The sequence below is a fragment of the Ruditapes philippinarum genome, unplaced genomic scaffold (genome assembly GCF_026571515.1).
Source record: "Ruditapes philippinarum isolate M1 unplaced genomic scaffold, ASM2657151v2 ctg12201_1_1_1_1, whole genome shotgun sequence".
Classification (NCBI taxonomy): Eukaryota; Metazoa; Mollusca; class Bivalvia; order Venerida; family Veneridae; genus Ruditapes; species Ruditapes philippinarum.
In genome coordinates, this window is record NW_026854251.1 from 1 (window position 1) to 24,058 (window position 24,058).

A 24,058-nucleotide genomic window follows, 5' to 3' on the forward strand; every position below is an offset into this window, starting at 1 on the left:
CATTGATTTATTAGCAATTTTCACAGGTTCAAACAAATTGACATAAAGAAATTTCCTTATAAAGTGTTATTTGAAATTACATTGCAGAGAAATATGTCTCTTTATAAATGAAACGATAGTTTTCCTGAAAGGAATAACATGTTTCATGTCTGTGAACTGAAAGTATTAACTTTTATTTTCCCAGGTGGTTCAGGAATACGAGCGTGCAGTTATTTTCCGCCTGGGTAGACTACTGTCTGGGGGTGCAAAAGGTCCTGGTAAGTTTTTGTTGCCATGGAAATAGATTAATGCTTAATATTATCCAGCTTATAATATACTATACTTATACTGTAAAACATGGAACAAAACAATATTTTGTTGTTTTACAGCAACACAATTTAAGTACCTTAGAATTATTTATATGAACAAAAAAACAGAAGTGCAAACTGGTGAGCTTTTTTAAATATTAATAAATTGTGAGGTACTCAAACTGTAAATGTAAACCAATGACAGGACACTCGGGCTTTCATCCAACCATTAAAATAACATATGTAAAATGCTTCCTCTTGTAAAATGCATATCAGTTTTAATTATGGCTCCTCTAGAATCAAACTGAGATCACTGTAGGGCAAAAATACAGAAAACATAATTGTTACCATTCAAAGTCTTTATAACTGGAAATTGTGTCATTCAGGTTGAAAAACTAGACCACAGAGCAGTAAAAATGAAACCAAGTTGGTACTCATAAATGGCCAAATATAAATAATATTTATTCAGGATGTATGAGACTATAAGAATCTTACACTGGTTGCCGGTACAGACCGGAATATCTAGCTTGAGGGTAACTGTTTACGGCCAAGTTACCGCTAAACAGTTACCCGAGAGCTAGATTTTCCTGTCTGCACAGACAGCCGGTGTTTGATTCTTTTTCTTGCATATTACATATCAATTATTTTCAGAACAGAAATTATGAAAACTGATATTCTCATTACGCACTCTTTTCATTCATAACGGTAAAATAACGTCATTCTAAGAACGCAATTCATTCATAAAAGGTGTGCGGCAATGACGTCATTTAAAGCACGCGACTTGTCTTACATGGGGGGTGTAAGATAGAGTTTTCTAGCACCCGTGTAAACGGTAGATAATCCTGTCTGATATGTAAGAAAATAAGTGTTGTAATTGGTCAACCAGTGAGAAAATGATGTCACAAGGTCAAACAATGGATATTATTTCAAATGTGACCAAAATCTTATTCAAATTTGTTCAAAACATTTTTCTTAAATTAGTGTCATGTATCAAAATAAAAATTTATAACCAATTCATAAAAATACTTTGGTTTATTGATACATGATGAAGTTTCTCAAAACTGACATACTATCAGATGAGTCATCATGGCCATCTTATTTGGTGTAAGCATTATAATTATGTAAAGAAAACTTATATAACATATTTGAATCAATCTCAAGACAGCTTTCTAGAATGCCAGCACTGGTGTCATTATCTAAATCTTGTAATAATGTCAAGCTTTGGAAGTTTTTTTCTTGTCATGGAATAAAGAAAACATATTTTAAGTGAAATAACTGTCAGAATGCATCATGTAAATGAGGTATTGTTTTCTGCTATGGGGGTGATAATGTAACACAATTTGAATTTGCTTTAGACAAGCCTTTTCCTTGAAGAATTGAAGAAATCTTTTATTTGATTATATAAACATTCTATATGTAAATATCTGATATGTAATGTCTATATTTTTTGCAGGGATTGTTTCTTTAAATACTTTTTAAGTTAAAAAAAACTTTGGTACTTTTAACATTGAAAGTGACTTTCCATATAAATGTTATATAAGAACAAAACTTATAGAAATAATGCCAAGAACCTCCAAAAAATTATGAAACACACACTTCATTTTTGAACTGTGCAAGTATTTAATTGTTCTTTTGCTTCCAGAAGTATTTTTATCTGAAGTTTGAGTTATATCAAATAATCAGCTATGTATCACTAGCAGTACTATCACTGTATAGAACCCGCTTAGATAATTGGTACTTAAAAACAGCAGACAATCAATTTAAACAAATAGAAACTAAGGGCAAGAACTTTGTAATTTTTAATTTTTGAAAATTAAAATAATTTACCTTTAAGTTGATAAAGGTAAGTACCATAAACACAAAGAGGCAGTTTAAAACCAAATGTTGGAACTCTATTGTTTATTTCTCCAAAATATTTATAACTATATGTTACATCTAATAAAAGTGTTTAATTAATAAGTGACAAAAGGATGAGAGAAAACAGAACAGAACAGAACTAGACTGCTCTAGTTACAGTACTAGTATTAAATTATATCATGTAGATTTGATTAATTGTACTTGTGTTGTTTGTATTTTGTGTGAAGCATCAATTTTGATCAATGTTGCAGGGTCCATTACATTGATTAACTATGACAAACTATTGGTCTCTCTCTAACAGGGAGTATATTAAATGCTGAAATTTTGTGAAGTTTTTGTTTGTTATTATTCAGACTTGTTTGTTATGGATATTATTAAGTTTAGATCGATATTAATATTTTGGAAATTAATGCATAGTGCTTGTAAAGCTTGGCAACTATACTTGTATGATATGATTTAATGTCCCTAGAGAAGGTGCATGATAGTCTGGTATTATGTGTAATTTGTTACAGGCAATGCAGACTCTGTATACCCCCCCCCCCCCCCTGTTTACTTGAAATAACTGTTTCAAACTGTTACTATAGCCTTGTGTTAAAATGTTTCTCATTAATTATGTAACTGACATCAAATGGTTGTGTCAGTGACAGTAAGATGCTGAAATTCTCAGACTAATTCTTTTCATTGAAAGTAGAAAAAAGCATTTTATTTCATAGAATAATGAAGATACTCTATAATGGTGCCTGTTGCAGTCATTTTGTCTCTCATGTCAAATCTAATTTTGTTATAATACTTTGTGATAATTCCTAAGAGGTTTTCAATTTAAAATCTTTGTACAGAGGAAGATTTACAGTGTAACTTTCACAACAGGCAATTCACTTCTATCTTTCCTCCATATATAACATTAACATGACTGTGTATTAAAGCCATTTATGGATCTAAAACTACCTATGCCGACCGTCCGTCCGTCCAATCGTCCGTCCGTCCGTTAGCAATTTGGTTTCCAGAGTATAACTTAAGTTCCATTTGGCCCACAGGATGATTGCCAATATTAGATAGAAGACCCCTATAGATTGTGGGGTCACATAGTCAAAGGTCAAGGTCACTATTACCTTGAAACTGAAAACGGTTTCCGCTCAATAACTTAAGTATTATAATCAACCTACAGCTTTAAATTTTATAGGATGAACAGTCATGTCCAATGCATGACTCCTATTGATTTTAGGGTCATAAAGTCAAAGGTCCGGGTCACAATGATCTTTACACTGAAAATTGTGGTTTCTTGAGCATAACTTAAGTTCCATTTGGCCGTCATTTTTCAAACTTCATAGTATGATAATGTCAATATTGAGTAGAAGACCCCTTGTAATTTTTGGGTCACAAGGTCAAAGGTCACTATTACCTTAAAACTGAAAACGGTTTTTGCTTAATAACTTAAGTATTAATCAACCTACAGCTGTAAAATTTATAAGATGAACAGCCATGTCCAATACATGACCTTATGAATTAAGGGTGGTAAGATCAAAGGTCAAGGTCACAATGACCTTAACACTAAAAATTTAGCCTTCTGGAGCATAACACACGTTCCATTTGGCTTACAGTGTTCAAACTTCATAGGATGATTGCATATATTGAATATGAGATCCACATTGGGGTCACAAGGTCATAGGTCAATATCAAATGACCTTAATATTGTTAACAGTTTTAAAACTATGATGATCACTTATATTGAGTACATTAATTATATACCTTAAAAAATTTGCTTATATTATGTTATACCCCTGGCTTATCTGTCAATCCGTCATAGCATTTTTACTTACAAGATAACAACTTGATGGTGGTGCTTTGAAAACAGCAACTGTATATAATTATATATGAAGGTTCTTCAGCTGTAAAGGAGGATTGCTTTTTGAAGGAGGTTATACTTTATTTAATTCCCATGTCTTTTACAAATGCTTCGTCCTACTAAAAAAAACACTTTCGGGCATATAATGCTCCGTCTAGTGGTGTTCTTGTTTCTTGTTTTAATCTGGTACATGTATTTGATAATTGATTGATTTTATTGCACAGTCTATTAAAATTGTCCAATTATCTAAGAATTTTTTTTGACTGATTCTGTTTCTTTTACATAATAATCATATACTTCAAGATAAAACTAAGATATTCTATGATGATGTTTTGTGTAAAATTCAGAGAAAATGTTTCTGCTTCTTGAAATGAGTGTTTCTGCAGGAGAATTAATAGAGTCTATAGTATAGTCTGGCCATGATTGAGTTTCTCTGTTGTTTATTGATGCATTTTGGAGAAGATGCAGTCTATTTCCACAATGATTTACATAAATGTTTCAGGCATTTAGCAATCTTATGTATTAACTGTTCTCCGTCTACTTACTGCATTATTGTAGGCATTTGGCAAGATTTGAGCACACTTCAGCAAACTTTCCTCACTTTTTGAAAACTGTGATTATTTATGATGTTTATACAGTTTCAAGAAATTTTGTTTAGAAGATTTTTTTTTTTGCTTATTTCGTTTAAGTAGTAAGGGAAATGAAATGCTCTATTTTATTAGCGTTTTCTATATACCCAACAATTAATTAGCTTCTAATGCCACTGTTATAAATTAATTGGTAGGGTTAAATGGTATTGCTATGAAGAATATAAGATATATAAAATGTAATATCATTAACTACAATAAAAACATTACTAATGAAGTACACTACTGTATGTATGTGTCCACTTTATAGATCAAATTAGAAATGTTTGTTCATAATTTATATAACATTTGTACAAAAAATGGAGGCATATTTTAATTAGTTCCCAACTGTTTGAATCTGAGAGGACTGTAGGATTACCTTCAGTCCTCAGTACCAGTTGCGCTCCGCTACGTGATTATGTCTCATGTAGCTCAAGCTGTGCCCGTCATGTCTCATAGTGTTATAGATTCCTGGATCCCTCATTCAAATAAGTACAAAATACCAATACTTTTTATGAAACTTAAAATAATTGGATAGATGGCAAAATGAAGATTATGATATCCTATGTAGAAAAATCTGGTTGCTATGACAACAAATAGACTTAAAATATAGTTAAAATATCAATATATATTGTGATAACTCATTTTAGTACTGAAAGTATTAATCTTTAACTTAAAATATGTAAAGATTGCAGTATGGAGATTATGTACATCATTTTTTGTCCGTTCTGTTATGATCTCTGGGTGTTGTTGTTGTTCTTGTCATACAATATCTTTAATAAAGCCCATAATGAGTGACTCAAACAATTTTTAGGTGTCAATATGAAATTTTCATGATAAGAGGCAGTTGTATGACAAGAGATATTATTTTAAAAGCTTTATTTCTGGAGTTTTGCCCCTTTTAACTTATCAAATTATCAAAGCTATTAACTTGAAACTTGTAAAAGTGGGTTATCATGTCAAGGCACAGTAGTAAGACAAGGGACATTATCCTGAAATCACTGCTTTTAGAAGTTATGCCCACTTTAAAGTTATGATATTTTTAAAAAAATGTTATTGATTGATGGTGGTTGCCCTTTTATTATATAGATCAGCATTACCTTAATTGTATATTCTTCCTTTGTTGAGAAAATCTGGTTGCTATGGCAACAAACAGACTCAAAATATTGCAAAAAAAAATAGGGACCCATTTGTTAGGAAAGTTACTGACAATTCCTTCTGAAGGGGTTCTATACATGCATGCAGTTAGGGATTTTTGTATAGTTTGATAATAATTACTTTGGGTTGGCCTTTACCATACGAAATACATCTTAATTAATACTAAATATCTAAAATCGGCTAAATCTGGACAGAACCATCATTTTAAGTTAAAATTTCAAAACAAGTATAGTACTGGCTGATGACCCAAATGTGCAAACTGATCTTGGTCAGTGTGCTGGTCACATGGGTTAAGAAGTACATGTACTGGTAAACTGCCAGCAACTTAAAATTCAAATCATGTCAAGTCCATTTAAGAAATAAGGGATCTCATCTGCAATGATATGCTGACTGCAAAGATCTGGAGATAAATTTTTGCAGAAACTTAACATTCAATTTCATATATTTCAGTTGAAAGGATGTTACTTTTGATTTTACAATTTCTCCCAAGAATATATCTGTTTTTCAAGAGGCGTCTGCAGAGACAACTGAAAATAGAATCTGACATTTTCTTTATGACTGTTTTGATAGGTTGTCTCAGCTTTCAGAAATATCTAGAAAGTAATTTTAGGGAAAGGAAAGATAGATTGATTGAAATACAAGTTTTATTATTGTTGCTTTAATATAAGAGAAACTTTATCTCTGTTTACAGTTTGCATTATTATATAATTTTTTGTTCAGTTGTTATTAATTCTACTCAAACTATGGAGGCGAGGCTTTAATTAATATTTTAGGGAAAATAATTATACTAACTAAAATAGAAATGTTTGTTTTATATTGACACTATAAAGTCATATTATAATGAGACTTCTCAGGAAAGACATGACTATGATCGGATGATAAGTTTCCTATTGTCTTCTCTATTCCTGGGAGTTTCATTAATTTGTCTTATACTAGAACAATTTACAAATGACGGAACAACAAATGACAAAACGACAAATAACAGAACAACAAATCGAAATGTCTTGTAATCAAACATATACAATAATATGTTTACACTTACAGAAAATAAAACAGTTCTAGGTAGTAATGGGGTCATTCATTGCCAAATGAATTATTTGATTATATTTTCAGGACTGTTTTTCATCGTACCATGCATTGATTCATATACAAAGGTAGATTTGAGGACTGTATCATTTGATGTCCCACCACAAGAGGTAAGTTAAATGGTCTAACTGCCCCTTGAATATGATAAATATCATCACTATATCATATTATAGTGTATCAATAACTTAACTAACATAGAGGAACTATAATTTCTACAAATACTAGTGACTGAATTGTTGCAAGTCTTAGCTGTCAGCAGTATAGAATCAGGCCAGGTTGTATATCTTTGTAAGTCTGATCCGACAGGTTTATGTTAAAATTTTGATACTTTACTTCTTTAAAAGAATAATGGTATCCTAATGACATACAAGAAGATGCTACTTAAGTTACTCGACATGGTTGCGATGTACATGTCTCATTGATACCTTGTTTTGTATTGCTTACTTTATTACCAATTGATATTAAGTTGTGGTTTTTTTTTCCCTGACTGCCTGTAAGCATGTAAAACAACAACAAATACAATGATTAAATTACATAATTTTTCTGTCCGGTACAGGTACTCACCAAGGATTCTGTGACAGTTGCCGTTGATGCAGTGGTATATTACAGAGTTCACAATGCTACAACGTCCATCACTAATGTTGAAGATGCTAATCGTTCAACACGGTTACTAGCGGCAACAACACTACGTAATGTGCTCGGAACTAAAAATCTCAGTGAGATCCTTGCTGACAGAGAGGCCATCAGTCACCAGATGCAGGTATGGTATACTGTATGATAGATGCTTACATACATGCGTATATAAATCGTGCCTACAATATGTTCAATATTGCCATGTCTGGCAACCTCTAAGATTCATATGTTTATTTTGAGTATTTTGTAAAAATTTGAAATTTTCTACAGCCTTTTGAGTGCCAATTATAACCTATTCATGTTTATATGAACTGAAAGTTTTTCCTCTTAAGGTCACTGTCCATCATCTATTAACTTGAATATTTGGTAATGTAAGGGAAAACAAATAAACACATTTAAACAAATTTCTGTCCGAAAATGAGTGTTAGATGGGCTTAAAAATTATTTAAAAAAATGCCAAGTACATGTATTCTTTTGTATTTGACTATTGACCCTAACATCTAAATGCAAATGACTTATTGCATAATTTTATTCTACTATTTTATAGATATTTTATTCTACAATTTTATAGATTCACAAGGGACAAATTTTATAAACATTATTTTCAATAAACCTGTTTACTTGGCAAAGATTGCTTTGTGTTTGCTGCATTAATTCTGTCTGGAATATAAAATTTTCTTGTCTAGAATCTTCTATACTGATACATATTTCCAAACCATCAATTTTTATTGTGATGTTTATATAATTTTTATTTGTCCAAATTTCTTAACAAAACATTACAGTTAATGCATTTAGTTAAGTTCAAAGACACTGTGCAATGAATCATTTGTTTTAAAGTGTATACCAGTATTATGTACTAAAATGTGCTGAAATCTTCTCCCAATAGGAAGCTCTTTTGGAAACGACAAGTCCATGGGGAATTCGTGTTGAAAATACTGAAATGTAGGAATTCTAGTGTGTGTTAATGTTGTCAGCTTTTAAATGAAATGGATTTGGATTTTATTTTACTAGATGTGTTATTTAACATTTTGTCATTGTAGCGTTCAAACTATTCAGGCATCTGAAGATTTAAATGTGGGGGATGTAGAAATAACAATGTTGTGATACATTCAGTCAGGAAAAATCAAGCAATATAATATGGTTGCAATGGACTTTCCATAAGAATTAAAACCCTAACCCTGCTTAATTTACATAATGGTTTTGACCAACTTTACATTTGGAACAATCTATTCATGGTTTAAGGAATTTTAGTATGAAAATGCTAAACTTGAGCAGACAACAGTACTGTACTGGTCTTATTTTATATCAGGGGTGTAAACAAATCCTGTTGTATTGCCACCAGGACTTGAAGAATTTGATTTCTTGAAAGCTGAGTATAGAAGGTTACAAGTTTGCTTTTGTGAAAGTTTTTTTAATGATTATTTATTAGCTATGATAACAAAATGCTTGGAGTTGTTGGGATAGCATATATGTCACTTATAACACATTTATAGACCTCTGCCAGTCACCAGCTTGCTCATCTTTGAAGTCCAATGAGACTTTATATTGTATGCTACCAAATTCTTCTTCAACTTTTAATGGCCTATACCAAATTCAAAAAAGGACAAATCCAATTCAAAGAATTAAGCAGGAAAGGAAAGCATTGAATAATCCACAAAATAAACATGATACCTAGCATTTGGTATTGTTTGTATTTCTTTCCAAACTTAGTAATAGTCAAGGTCTGAAACAGGTGTTTCATATATGTATTGATCTATAAAATGTATGTAGAATTGTGTAATAATTCTGTTATAGCATGCTGGGTAATAATGTTAAATGTAATATATGTTCTCTCTGTAGACGTCCCTAGATGAAGCTACAGATCCCTGGGGTGTTAAAGTTGAACGTGTTGAAGTGTGAGTATTATCTAACATCAAGTTTGTTTTTGCTGTGATTTAACATTATACAACATCATGTATCATAGACATAGAAGGTTGCTTGGTAAGCTTAAAATGCCAAAAATAAAGATACAAATGATGTAATATGGTTCAAGAATGAAAGACGTTTTTGGTCAGCTTATAAGTTACTGAAATTTTGACTAAACCAGTTTTTTTAAGGCTTATAAGGGAAAGTACCCTGAGTGTGTATGCCCAAATCCTGGACTTAATTCATCTTTTTTGAGATAAAAGTCAATATATTGCCTTTAGATTTAGCATGAATCAAATTATGTTTGGCAGTGGAGTAAATATTTGTTTATTTGTACATCTGTCTCAGTCTGTCCTTCATCTCACTACAATATCATATCTTTACACTTTCATTTCCTGCCTGATATCTCAGATATTTTGCGTAGTGTAGGTCAATGCTCTATGAAGGACTAAAATAGATTTGTAGGGTTATACTTAGCTTTGCTGAAACATGGATATAAGGAGAGCATTATCCATAGTAACTATATTATATGTGTTTATAATTGAGATTTTAACCAAATGATAAATTTAAACTGAAAAATAGGACCTAAATTAGTCTTCTTTTTGTCTTACTTTAGGATATTAAAGTAAAATAGATTGATGTTTGTTACAGTTTATAAATGATCAAGCAGAATATAACTGGGAACATATATCTGTATTAACCCTCATTGTTTGATATTAAATAAGAGTGATTGATGAGTAAGATATTATATAATAGAGAAGATAGTAACATCTGCTATCTTATATGATATTCACATATTTGATTATTGTTTACTGTTTCAATGTAGAACAAAACGTTACAGCAGATTTGATACTGTATTTATACTGATGTAAATCCATCAGTGTTTATACCCCCGCACAACAAAGTTGTAAGGGGGGTATACTGGAATCAGCTTGTCCGTCCGGCTGTCCATCCGTCCGGCCGGCCGTCCGTCGTTTTTTTCTTGTCCGCCCAATAACTTAAGATTCCTTTGACCCTTAGTCTTCATATTTGGCATGGAGGTTAGTCATGATTAGTAGATGACCCCTATTGATTTTGAGGTCACTAGGTCAAAGGTCATGGTCACAGGGGCCTTGATTAAATAAAGCTTGTCCGTCCAATAACGTAAGATTCCTTTGATCCACAGTCTTCATATTTGGCATGGCGGTTAGTCATAATAAGTAGATGACCCTATTGGTTTTGAGGTCACTGGGTCTAAGGTCAAGGTCTCAGGGGCCTTGACTAAAAAAAGGTTGTTTGCCCAATAACTTATGATTCCTTTGACCCACAGTCTTCATATTTTGCATGGAGGTAAGTCATGATTAGTAGTTGACCCCTATTGATTTTGAGGTCACCAGGTCAAAGGTCACAGGGGCCTTGACTTCAAAACACTTGTCCGCCCAATAACTTAAGATTTCTTTGACCCACAGTCTTCTTATTTGGCATGGAGTCAAGTCATGATTAGTAGATGACCCCTATTGACTTTGAGGTCACCAGGTCAAAGGTCAAGGTCACAGGGGCCTTGACTTCAAAAAGCTTGTCCACCCAATAACTTAAGATTCCTTTGACCCACAGTCTTCATATTTGGCATGGAGGCTAGTCATGATAAGTAGATGACCCCTATTGACTTTGAGGTCACCAGGTCAAAGGTCAAGGTCACAGGGGCCTTGACTTCAAAAAGCTTGTTCGCCCAATAACTTAAGATTCCTTTGACCCACAGTCTTCATATTTGGCATGGAGGTTAGTCATGATTAGTAGATGACCCCTATTGACTTTGAGGTCACCAGGTCAAAGGTCAAGGTCACAGGGGCCTTGACTTCAAAAAGCTTGTCCGCTCTATAACTTAAGATTCCTTTGACCCACAGTCTTCATATTTGGCATGGAGGTTAGTCATGATTAGTAGATGACCCCTATTGATTTTGAGGTCACCAGGTCAAAGATCAAGGTCACAGGGACTTTGACTTCAAAAAGTTTGTCTGCCCAGTAACTTTAGATTCCTTTGACCCACAGTCTTCATACTTGGCATGGATGTTGATCATGATTAGTAGATGACCCCTTATGATTTTGAGGTCACTGGATCAAAGGTCAAGGTCATAGGGACTTTGACTTCAAAAAGTTTGTCCACCCATTAACTTAAGATTCCTTTGACCCACAGTCTTCATATTTGGCATGGATGTTGATCTTGACTATAAGGTGACCCCTATTGATTTTGAGGTCACTGGGTCAAAGGTCAAGGTCACAGGGACCTTGACAAAAAAAAAGATTTTCTTCTTAATTGCTAAAGAATGTCCTGTCCGCAATGTATTGATTTTGACATTTTCACATTTGAAGCATGTAGAATACATAACTTAGCAACCCAAACCAAAAGGAAAGCTTGCGGCAAGCTTGCTGCAAGCTTGTCGCAAGCTTACATTGGCTATTTATGCTTGCTGTAAGCTTGCTGCAAGCTTGCGCAAGCTCGCCAGTAGTTTCATACAGAATTCTGCAAGCTTACAAAACAATTTTTATCGCAAGCTTCTTCGAAAGTTTAGACTTAGAAAAATTCTGTGAAAGCAGGAAAATGAAAAGTAGTGAAAAATTTCTAAGTACAAAAACTTGGAAATGTTTATAAAATCATTTCACTCAAACTAATTAGCATTTATATAATATAATGGGATTCAAATGAAAACATTTATTTCATAGATTTTATTTGCCTGTCTTACATTCTTTGTTTTTAAGATTCATATAACTTTATCAATTTTTTTAATTATTCACTAGTGTTATTAAAATTCTTATTACTTTCTCAAAATTATCAATTAATGCCATGTCAAAAATTAGAGGTGATGTTCAGTAAAAAAAAAGAAAATCACCCAAAATCAAAATGAAAGAGGAAATCAAGAGTGTTAATTCAGCTTATAAATTTCTAATTAAAGCTTTCAACACAATTAAACTAAGATAAAGTCAGTCTTTTAAATTAGTTATTATGAAAGTTAACATAAGTCACATTTTTTAACAATTGTGAACATACAAGCAAATATAATGAACATTTTATTTTGTCTAATGGCTATTTTTCTTATTTCAATCATTGAATGTTAATTTGTTTTATTCATGTGTCTTTTAATTTTTAATTCATTAGCACAAGTATATCCCTTCTTAGATATTAACTATCTTGTGCAGAAGTTAATTATGGCATAATTAAGATTCAATTTGACATTTCATAAATTGGTCTCCTGTGAGTATTAATTGTAGACTGTTCACACATTGAAGTGATTGTAACTTACTATAAACATGTGTTATTGGTCAGTGATCGGTCAAGTGCAACATTACTTTCGCCCTACTGTTTTCATAATAACCAGTGTTAAACTCACCTATCTTATATAAAAGAAAGTGTGAGATAAGTGGGGTTTACAACATGTAATCTAATACCCTGAACCAATCTGGTATCAGGATCTGATCTCAGAAATTTCAAATATTATACTCAGGAAGAGTTTATTTGGACCTCAGTGCATATAATTTAAAAAGATGCTTAGGAGTAGAGTTAAACATGTGACTAAAGTGCCATTTAGATGAAACAACTTTATAATGTGAACTTTAATAAAATTATAATGGGACATTAAAGGAGTTCTTCAATCAGATGGAAATGGAAATTTACTACTGTTCAATGGAATAATGGTAAGTAATTTAGACTATTTTGTTACAACAGTCTTTTCAAATTTACCTTGCAAATGAACACTTTTAATTTTAGTTTTTGTTTTTTCATAAATTTTACATATTTAAATATTATGTGCTGATTTAAATCTTTTTCACTGAGTGTTATTGAGTGGGAATTTTTAAATCTGCCCTTTTCTTTACATTATGTACCAGTAAATTACATTCCTGGTCATGATTTTCATACCATTTACATTTTGAGGATATTTCAGTAAATTATGGGTTTATATTAACAGTACCAAACTACTATCAGAATAAGCATTTTGATTTTACTCAATTTATATATTTATGTATTAGTAATGAATATTTTTTTCTTATTTACAGGAAAACTTACAATGCTGTACACAGGTATCATAGAGAGTTTCAAATTATAATGATGAAGGAAAGAAAAATGAGGTTGATTACAGAAATAATTGGTGGTTAGTTTTGTTATTCAATAAGGTTAGATAATTGATAAAAATAATGAAATAAATAATTACAATTGATTTGAACAATTTTAACTGTTAGATGAACAACTTTCAATGTAGTATAAATTTCCTTTTAAATAAAATGATTGTATAGAATATAAGTTTTGTATATTAAAGATTTACTTATAAAATTACAATATTATTTATCTTAAATGTTTGTACAATACTTAAATGCATGTAATACATTCACTATTTAAAATTTTCATATACATGTAGTTAAAATAAAAGTTCTGATAAAAAAATTCATTATCAGTCAAAACCAGTAGGAATGTGAATAATTTTCAATTGTATTGTTTAAACTAACAATTGCCATGTTAGATATAGATCTATGTTGTTGAAAATATTTATAGAAATATTTAACAAAATTAAAAACTATTGCAGCAAGAACAATTTTAATTTTTATAAATAATTAAACTGGCAAAATTGCCCAAAAATAATATTTTACTATTGCCAAAAAAATAATATTTTACTATGCAATTTGTGCTTTCAAATATTGATCTTTTCAATTACATGCCAATAATACCAATCATATGCATATTAAACATAAATAATTAATTATGATACACTTTTTTTTTTCAGTGTGTACAACAGGCAGTCAATAATATGGAATTGTTGTGTGCCACAGTGAAGCCATTCTGAAAGATTGAATCTGTGAAGGACATGATTTATCATAAATTATGGATACTTATTTGAAAAAAAAACAGTTATCTTAAATAAATAATGTTTTGTTTTCTATTTTCTCAACTTGGTAGACATTTATTATTTTTTGAATTTGTGTTATAGAATTATTTTTGTTAAGATGACTTGTAAATCTAGAAATAAGTTGAAATGAATGAATTAATTCTATTATGTAATAGTTTATTAATATTATACCTTATCACATGAGGACGATTAATTGCAATATTGGAGAATTTAAAGAAGTTTGTTACAGGCCAGACGCAAGCTTGCTTGCAACTAGCTTGCCGCAAGCTTGCAACTAGCTTGCTTCGCAAGCTTGCCGCAAGCTTGCAACTAGCTTGTCGCAAGCTTGTGGTGCCTTTCAAATCTAAAGCATGCATTTTTGAAAACAGGCTGCAAGCTTGCCGCAAGCTTGCCGCGAGGTTCCAATTCTAAGCTTTCCGCAAGCTTTATTTGCAAGCTTGCGACAAGCTTGTTGCAAGCTTGTCGCAAGCTTTTATAAAGCTTGCGATTTTGGTTTGGGAATGCACTGGCTTAGTAACCTCAGATTTGGCAGGGAGGTTGTCCTTGAGCTTTAAATGGCCACTGTTGATTCTGATTCTGACAAAGTGGTATGCGGGGGTATTCACGCAATGATAGTGGCAGTTCTAGTTTATCCTAAATCCACTAAATCTCTTAAAGGAACTTGTCCAGCTTCCATTATTGGAATTTTCCATTTTCAATGATAGGTATTTCACGATCTTTTCTTGGTACTGTTGGCAAAATAAAGCTTTTCAGATTCAGTACTGTTGAGCATTAAAGTATCACATGTACCGTCTAGCATCAACTGACTTTACCAATGTAAACAGTGTATACATGTTCAGCTGACACAGCTGTTTGAACAGGGTCTGCCCTCTTTGCTTTTTTACTGACTTGTTTTTTTTGTTAAAATTTTTTCTAAAATGGACAAGTCTTTATAAGATATCTAACATGGTAAAGATGAAAGCATTGACTGTGGTTTTGAGGGCTCAACTATCATACTGTCACACTATAATACAGACTTTGAACTATCATGGGCTGATATATATGACTTCGGGTTCAAGCTCTTAAAGACATTTTATTCTTGATAAAAGATAATATACTTTAAGATAGCAGTGGATCAAAGAAATCCTTTCAATACGTAAATCTCAGTGTTTGACATAAAATTTTCATTTCATATATTTTCATCTCAAAAATGTTATGCATTTATATGGCTATGCTGTCTCAAGGTTAAGGTCACTCTTAAAAGTCAAATGTCAGACAATTTTGTGTCCACTCTATAGATTTGATACTTTTGGAAGGACTGTTTTCAACTTTTACTTAAATGTAAACCTTTGACAAAAATGATAAACAGACCTGTACAAATCCTGTGTTAAAGATATGATGTGGGTATTGGTCATTTTTATGACAGCTCTAGTTTAACCTGTAATAAAGGTGGCCTGTGAACAGAGGCAACTGTGATGATGGTTAATGATAATTGTATGAAATGATGTTGATATTTTTTTTCCATTTAACAGTAAGGATGTAAGACTACCAGTTCAGTTACAGAGAGCAATGGCTGCTGAGGCAGAAGCTGCACGTGAAGCTCGAGCCAAGGTTTGTATTTAGATAGTTCACATGTTTTTTAAAAGGTAACATTTCTATGGCAGAAATTTTTGACTTCAACAGCTGCTTGTTTAAATTCCACCAGGGACTTTGGATTCCTTTCATGTGAGGAAGCTATCCAGCTTAGGTTATACGATGGTCAGTGGTTCTACTCAGGTGCTTCCCTCAAGCTTGAGCATGGAGGGGAGAGATCTTTCTCGCACCAGTGAAGCTTGAAAAGTTGTTATAAATAACTTCTACTATTTATAAGTATCCATAGATACAAAGTAATTTTTAATTGTCCACCAATTGTACAATGTATCTCTTATGCTGTCAGTAACATTTTAACTTTAAAATTGCTGACAAACCTGTCACAATATAAATTTATAATGACCAAAGTCGATGGATGAAAGGAATTGAGCAGGAGATTGGCTATTAGTTGAATTATCTGTCTTCTTATCCAATTATCATGGGTTCTAGCTGTTTTGGTGGTCATATTAACTAATGATACTTGTATTGGTAACTTCCAGGAACCTGATGCAGAAAGTTAATAAATCCTATTCCCTTTCATGTTAAACAGTAACTATATTAATTCCTGTGACTGTATTTCTGTCTGAAAGTTATCTGTTTCTATCTTAATTTAACATTTTTTATGTAAACACAATTCAGGTGATAGCAGCAGAGGGTGAACAAAAGCATCGAGAGCATTAAACGGAAGCTGCTGTGTCATCACAGAATCTCCGGCGGCCATTCAGCTACGTTATTGCAGACCCTGAACTACGATATCCGCAGAGAAAAACTCCACCATCATTTCCCACTCCTATTTGACCGTGTTTACAGGGATTTATGAATCACCGAGGCAGAACACAACGTTTAGTGAAGGTTAAACACCTTGTTAAATTGGTATATAATGAATTATATAAAACTGTGACAGCTGGTTCAATGATATATGTGCTCTCTCAGTGTGGCATATTATCTTGTTATATATAATTATCATATAGAATCTCACATAAATATTGAACTATACAAACATTGCCATGTATATGTGCTGTGAAACTCTGTTATGAAATTTATATCATATAGTAAGTGCTTTTCTATACATGAAATCAGGATTTTGTGATTCGCCGTCGCGTCATATAATTTAAAAAAATCTTCTTATAAATAACCCAAATGCTAGAGCTTAGAAGATAAACTTTACATGGCATCTTCACAGGGCTGTCCTTTAGTGCAATTTAAAGTCATGGGAATGACCCTGTTCCAGGGGTTTATTCAGGTAGTCGTATCTCCAGGTGTCCATCATGGCCCATTATAGATTTTATACGCACAAAATAGGAGATAATTTATTTTACGATTTTTTTTCTTATAGAAAACTAGAAGTTTAACTTTTTTATACCATATTTTAATTCTTAAAATTAAATCACCCCATCCCAAAATGGGACTTGCTGCCCAAACACTACCAGATTTTAGTTTTTCCCAAATATACACTAAGCTTTATAAAAACAAATTATCTTTTTCCATTTTTAATGGTGCTTGAAAACTATAAAATATTGATAAAAATCGTTCTTCTATTATTATACTTAAAATTTTTCTTATGTTTATTCATGGAAAACTAATATTGATAGATCTCTTTTATTCTTTGTAAAATATTGGAAAAAAGCATTGGTTTATGTTGGGTTTTTTGAAAAACTTTTATTTACTTGAGATATAAAAAATTGTTTAATCTTCTTTGGTTTTTATTATGTGTAATAAAAACCCAATTTTAGGTTTAAATTCATTTTTGATATTGGGTCTTTAATTGTTTGGTCACTGTGGGAAATTACAATGTCAAAAAACAAAAATTTGGCAATTTTTGCAATTTAAAATTCCCCATTGTTGTAAATATGAATTTCGTCCTTGGGTAAAGGGTTTTCCCAAGTTTCCCATTGTAATCTTCCTGAAATTTTTCTAGTTTAAATTACGGTAAAGGCTAATCACAGTTTATTTTCGAATTTAATCTTTGTTTTAAAGCAGGTTATTTCTCTAATATTTAACCACCAACATGACCAATAATTAAAAATCGTTCCTCGAAAAATTAAGTCTCTTCTTGGGTTCAGAAAATTTATTGCTGGGTTATAAATTTATGATTAATTTATAAAATGAAAAGAGTGAAAGTAAAGGGTGGTTGTTGGCAATATAAATAATTTATTAATTTTTGAAAAGTTGGTGATTACGGTCTTTTTTAGTAAATATTGAGTTGATTTTTTTTTGCTAGAAGATGTTAACTTTAAAGGATGGAACCAGAAAAAAATGAAAATGGGATATGTTTTAGAAAATTTTACATAACTTTAAGATTAAGAGCTGTTATTTTATGGTTTATATATTTTTTTTTCTAATGTTTAATTTCGTTTTGTTTGATTAAAATATTTGTTTTTATGTATGAGCTGTTTAACAACAGATATTAAAATTTTTTTAAACAAATTTAGAAAATTTATTTTAAATTTTTGGCAAAATTTAATATTTTTTGATTTTAAAATAGTAGTTTTTTACAGAATTTAATTTGTAAATTTTTATTTTTGCTCCTAAATTTTTTAAAAGCTATTTGATTTGGTCTATATAAATTCTAAATGTAAAATGTGGGAAAAAAGGTTGATTTCTCTGTAGGGGAAAATTGTTTGGGTTTGTTTTTTTATAAGAAAAATTGTTTTTTTTTGAGGAAAGGGGAGGCAGTATTTAAAATTTTAAACAATATTTTAAAGGGGGAAATAATTATTTAGATGAAATTTAAAAATTTTTCAGAGAAATTTTCAGGTAAATTTTTAAATGTTTGTCAAGTTTAATATTCTAGTTAAAGGGTTTTAAATTTTTGTTAGCCAAAAGGTGATTGTTGATAGGAAAATTTATTTTGTCAGGCAAATGGGTTTTTTTTTTTAAAGATTATTTTTTGTGAAGCAAGTTAAAATTTAGTTTTGTTGATTCTGCAATCTGTTTTCCCTCTATGTGTGAAAATATATAGAGGTTTTTTATACTGTTTTGTATCATCATTGTTAGTTTTTAAAATTTAGTTTATTTTTTGTTTTTTTTTTCTCTTTTTTTTGAAACTTTTTCCCTAGAAATGATACAATGGTTTTGTCGAGAGGGGAAGACTAGTTTTTTTATCAGATTTCCCTTTTTATTTAGCATGGTAAGGTTGAGAGGCTAATGAAAATTAAAGATCCTGTATGTTTTGTGATTGATTTGTTACTGTCGGGTTTCCCTTTTATGTATGTAGTTAAAGTTTAAATGAGAGTTCCCAAAATTTTGAAAAAATTTATATATGTATATAAAAAGGCAAATAAAAAAATTTTTTCAAACATCGAGGGAATATGAAAAAATGTGAAACTGAAAAATTTTTTGTGCACATTATATTTAATCAAAAAAAAATTATATGCTTTATTTTTTTTGGGAAAAATTTTGACTTAAAAATTTATACAAAAAAAATTTTTCTAATTTACCCCCTTTTTATTTACATGAATTTTTTAATTCGGAAATATTTTTTATAAATAATGCTTTTTGGGAACTTACAATATTGACAAATTTAATTTCAGCAATCATTTTTAATAAAATTTAAATCCATAAAAAAAAATGTGTTACAGGATTTTTAAAGATATATTTTTATATGTTTTATACTTCTTTTGAAATTTTTAAAGGAAATTAAAAATATCAAAGTAAATATTTCAAAAACATTTTGCAACACTCATCTTTTTAAAAATCAATGTCTATCCAATTTTCAACTGCTTTTAAAAATCATTCATTAAAAAATTTTTAAAAATTTTCCCCTTACTTTTTGTATGTCGGGAAAATTTTTTAAATACAAAATTTTTACAGTAAAAAAAAGTGTATAAAGAATCAAAAAACTTAAAAATATATTTTAAAAATTTAATTTTTTTTAAATTTAAAAAAGAAAGAAAAATTTAATTTTTTTTAAATTTCATTTTGTCATGTTTTATGCTTTTTCCCTTAATTTTTTTCTTTTTTTTTTTATAAAAGATAATATTCTAAAGTTATTTTAAGAAGTTTCCCTTTTAATCTGCCCTTTTCCCCAAAATTCCCCCTCAAGTTTGAGACATGCAAGCTGTAAAATTTTTTAAAACATCCCAAAATGTCAAAAAATTTTAAAATTTTATCAAAAAAAAATAATGCATCTTTAAAAAATGGTTTTTTGCTCCCCTGTAATTTATACGTTATTTAATTTTTTTCATTTTAAAAAGGGACTCCACTTATTTTGGCATACAGGCCCTTTAAAATTTTTTGTTACTTTTAAGGTAGGTCTGGACCACAAATTTGGGTGTGCAAATTTTCCTCTTTTCCTCTCCCCCATTTTTACAGAGAAAAACAATTATATATGGAAAATGAATTTAAACAATAAAAAAGATTTTCGATGCAATTTGGGGCTAAGAATCCCCAAAAAAATAGATTTTCAATAGGGTTTATAAACATAATAGACCCCGTGTCATGAAAAAACCCAAATAGGGGGTTTTTGCGCCCAGCAGGGATCCAAACAACCCTGCGCTTTCCGGACAGTCTGATCAGGATCCATGCTGTTCGCTTACAAACCCAAATTAAAAGTAGAAAAAACTGATAGCATACAGCAGGGACCCTGATCAGGGGAGGTAACAAAATGTTTTGGAAATCTCTAAATAAAGGGGAAATTTAAACTGATACTGGTACCCTCTCATCAGGGGAGGTAACTAAATTTTTATTTATGATTTCTGGAAATTCTTTATGGGGGAGAAACTCCCCAGGTAGTTTCCATTTTAAATAATTTGGGGGAAGGTAACTAAAGCTATTTTTAAAAAAAACTAAGGGAAAGGTAATTTTTAAGACTTTCTCAAAAGGGGAAATAACTAGAGCTTCTTTTTTAAAGATGATTTAGCATGGGCCCATATGGAGGGTAACAAATTAAAGTTTTATATGATATAAATGCTTTTCTTGTTTCGGGTGTTCATTTCATCTCCTATCTTGTCCCAATTTTAAACAAAATTCTATTTATAAAAAACCTTTTAAATTTTTGTAGATTTTAATTATTTATCGGGCAGGGGAAATTTTAAAATTGTAATATTTATACATGTTCTTTTTGGGTTATTTTATTTCATTTTTTTGATATGGTCTTTATATGGAGGGGAAAAAAATAAATGTTAAAACATTTTCTTTTTTTTAACTTACTTTTGTTCCCTTTGGTAACCACCCATCATTAAAGCTAAAAATCCCTTCTTTGTTATCTGAACAAAAATTTAAACTACAACTTTTACTTCCAAAATTTCAATCCACATTATTTAATATTTTTGATGATCGTTTTCAAAAAATCACAAAGTGAATTTGCTGGATATATTTGAATTTTTCCCTACATTAAAAACATAAGATCAGGGGCAAAAAGTTTGGGAAAATCTATGTACTAGGGGTTTAAAACCCAGAACTTAGGGGAACCCGGAGTAGCTTTTGGGCCACCAGTCCCAAAGGGCCAGGCTCGCCGGCCACCGAGCTTTTTTTGACAGACTTTAAAATTTTAAAAGTTAAAAGTCTTGTTTTTTTAAATTAAATTAAACCTAAAATTTTCCCTTTGAATGGCCCTTGCCCCAAAATTCAAAGCAGGGAAAATACATTACTAAAAAGCAAAGAAAACAAAGGGAATTCCCAATGCTATGTTTTGGGGTTTATTTTTAAAAAGATAAACCTCCAGATGAGGCTAAAAAAAATTTTTAAAAAATAAATCTTCAGAATACTACTATAAAATTTTAAAAATTTTAACTGTTATATCAAAATAATGACTGATTTGTAGTAATACATGTATCTCATTACTTTACATCCCATTTTATTTCTACTGCGTGACTTAGGGCAGTAAGGACTATTTTTGCAAAATTTTTGGACCCCCTTTTAAAGGTTTTTTTTTTTATTTAGTTGATTTTTAAAAGTAAGTGCCAATTACATTGTGAAAAAAATTTAAAAATTTTCATAAAAAATTAGAAATGAATCTGTAGTAAATGCTGTTTTTAAAAGATACGGGGAGATGTAAAGGGTAAAAAGATTTTAAACCTTACGGAAACAAGGGGGTTAAACTTTTCATTGAAAATTTTAAAAAATGGGGGTTTTTCTCCCCTTACTTTTTTACAAAAAAAGCACACAGAATTTGCCCAAATGTTATTTTAAAAGGGTTTATTTTTTAAATTTCAAAACCATAAAAAAAACATCAAATATCAAAAGTTTCTCATATTTAAATTACAAAAAATTGTAAAAAAATATAAAATGCAAGTATAAAAGGTAAGTTTACTGATAGATGTAATGAAAAATCCCGATTTAAAATTAAAAATTTTATTTTTAAAACCATAATACGGACACTGAACGTTTTTTACATGCCCATCTATTATACATTGTCTATCCCCTATTAATTTAAATTTTTTTTTTAAAAATTTATAGAAGCCTAGTTTTGGCATCATTGATGACGTCATGACGGGGACGGACTGCACAAATTTAAACAATGAAAAAAAATTTTAAAGGGGGGGTAAAAACCCCAAGACTCCCCTTCTTGTTTACTGGCAGTTTTTCTTTTGATTTAAAAAAAATTTAAAGGGATATTAAAATTAATTAAATTTTAAATTATTATTAAAATATATACTGTTTCTATATGAAAAAAAATTTTTTTCGATTTTAAGATCCAGATTTTTTGTCTATATTTCCCTAATAAAGAAAATGCGGGAAAAAATAGATAAATTAAATTTTTTTATAAAGCTCTGTTTATAATACTAAGAAAAATTTAAAAGAAAATAAAACAGTTATACAAGATTACAAAAAACGGAAAACAGAAAGGGGGCATGCACGAAAAAAATTTGTGTAAATCGAGGTCTCGAAATTTTATAAAAAAAGTTGTCAAAGTGTCCCCTTTTCCCACTTTTCCCTACAAATACATAAATAAATAAATACACTTTTTTCAATACAGGCAAACATAAGATAAAAAAAAAAAAGTTAAAGGGAAAAGTAGTTTAACAATATTGCCCTGACATTGTCATGTTGTTTATATATGTTGGTTATATAAAAATGAATCAATAATGGGGAGTTCAAAAAACCCAGGACAGTATTTTAGAGAAGTATGAAGTAAAAAATTCTATATTGTCCCTAAAATTGGCATCGTTTTTTAAAAAATGTGACGTCACCGTAAGTTTTTTCGTTTCTTCTATTTTTTTAAAAACTTTAAAAAATATATTAAAAATTTAAAAGGGAATCAACAAAAAGTTTTAATCTAAAATATCCTTATTATCATAACCATTTTTGAAAAAAAAAGGTAACATAAAAAAATCAAGTAGAGCTTTTTTTTTAGTTTTTTTCCCGTTTTTCCCCAGTCTGGATGTATAACAAAGTGACGTGGGGTGGGGTCAAAAGGGGGGCGGGGTTTTAGTGAGAACTCCAGTTGTTTAAAGATATTGTCGTCCCGGTTTCTCGGGTAAAATGGTGCCTGTGTATGCATCCAAAAGGTTTTTCGCGTGTTTTTTGGTGTAAAATAAAAAGAAAAAGTATCGGAGGTTTCCGTCACTCCATCGTTTTCTTTTTTGGCCCTCTTTGGGGTTTTTTCGTTCTAACCCTAAGAAAAGGCCCAGGCTTTTTCCCCTGAGGGAACAGAAAAAACATAAATAATGTTACAAAAAAGAAAAATTATATGGGGAAAAAAATTTTTACAATGTTTAGTTAAAATTTACGTACAATTTAAAATGAAAGACATGGTTTTTTTTTTATATTTACTGATTCCAAAAAGAGTATTTTTTTAAAAACAACAAAAAAAGAAAGCCGCGTAAGGGTTGAGCAAATCAAAAATTCCAAATAGTAATTTTAATGTAGAAATCACCATTGTAAAATAAAGGGCCCCTTTAAAGACGAAAAAGGGGGGAAATTTTTCATTTCTGAAAAAAATTTCAATAGATATAAAAGGCTTTGTAGGTATTAAAGATAATCAATAATTTTTTAAAACATGGGTCAAAAATTTTTTAACATGTTCCCTTTCTTCAAATACCTTCTTAAAAAAGAAAAAGGCGAAAAAAAACAGTTAAGCAAGCTCGTATCTAATTTTTAAAATCGCGCCAGTCTTTCCCAAATTTTATTTTTAAAAAAAATAAGAATCACTCAACATTCTACTGATTTAACTTAAAAAACTATCTTTAAAAAGAAATATGTTGGTAAGTTAAAAAAATGAAAATCGACTAAAAACAG

General features: G+C 30.4%; 1 protein-coding gene across 1 annotated transcript; it reads left to right on the plus strand.

Moving 5' to 3' along the window:
• Window positions 1-184: 184 nt before the first annotated feature.
• On the plus strand, window positions 185-16,558 carry LOC132739529 (mechanosensory protein 2-like; the record flags this gene model as incomplete). The annotated part of the gene is given in 6 exon segments (XM_060727243.1): window positions 185-257; window positions 6,885-6,967; window positions 7,414-7,617; window positions 9,330-9,385; window positions 15,781-15,859; window positions 16,517-16,558. Coding segments are annotated over 6 exon segments (537 nt in total), but the record flags the coding sequence as incomplete, so codon positions are not given.
• Between the last annotated feature and the right edge of the window lie 7,500 nt (window positions 16,559-24,058).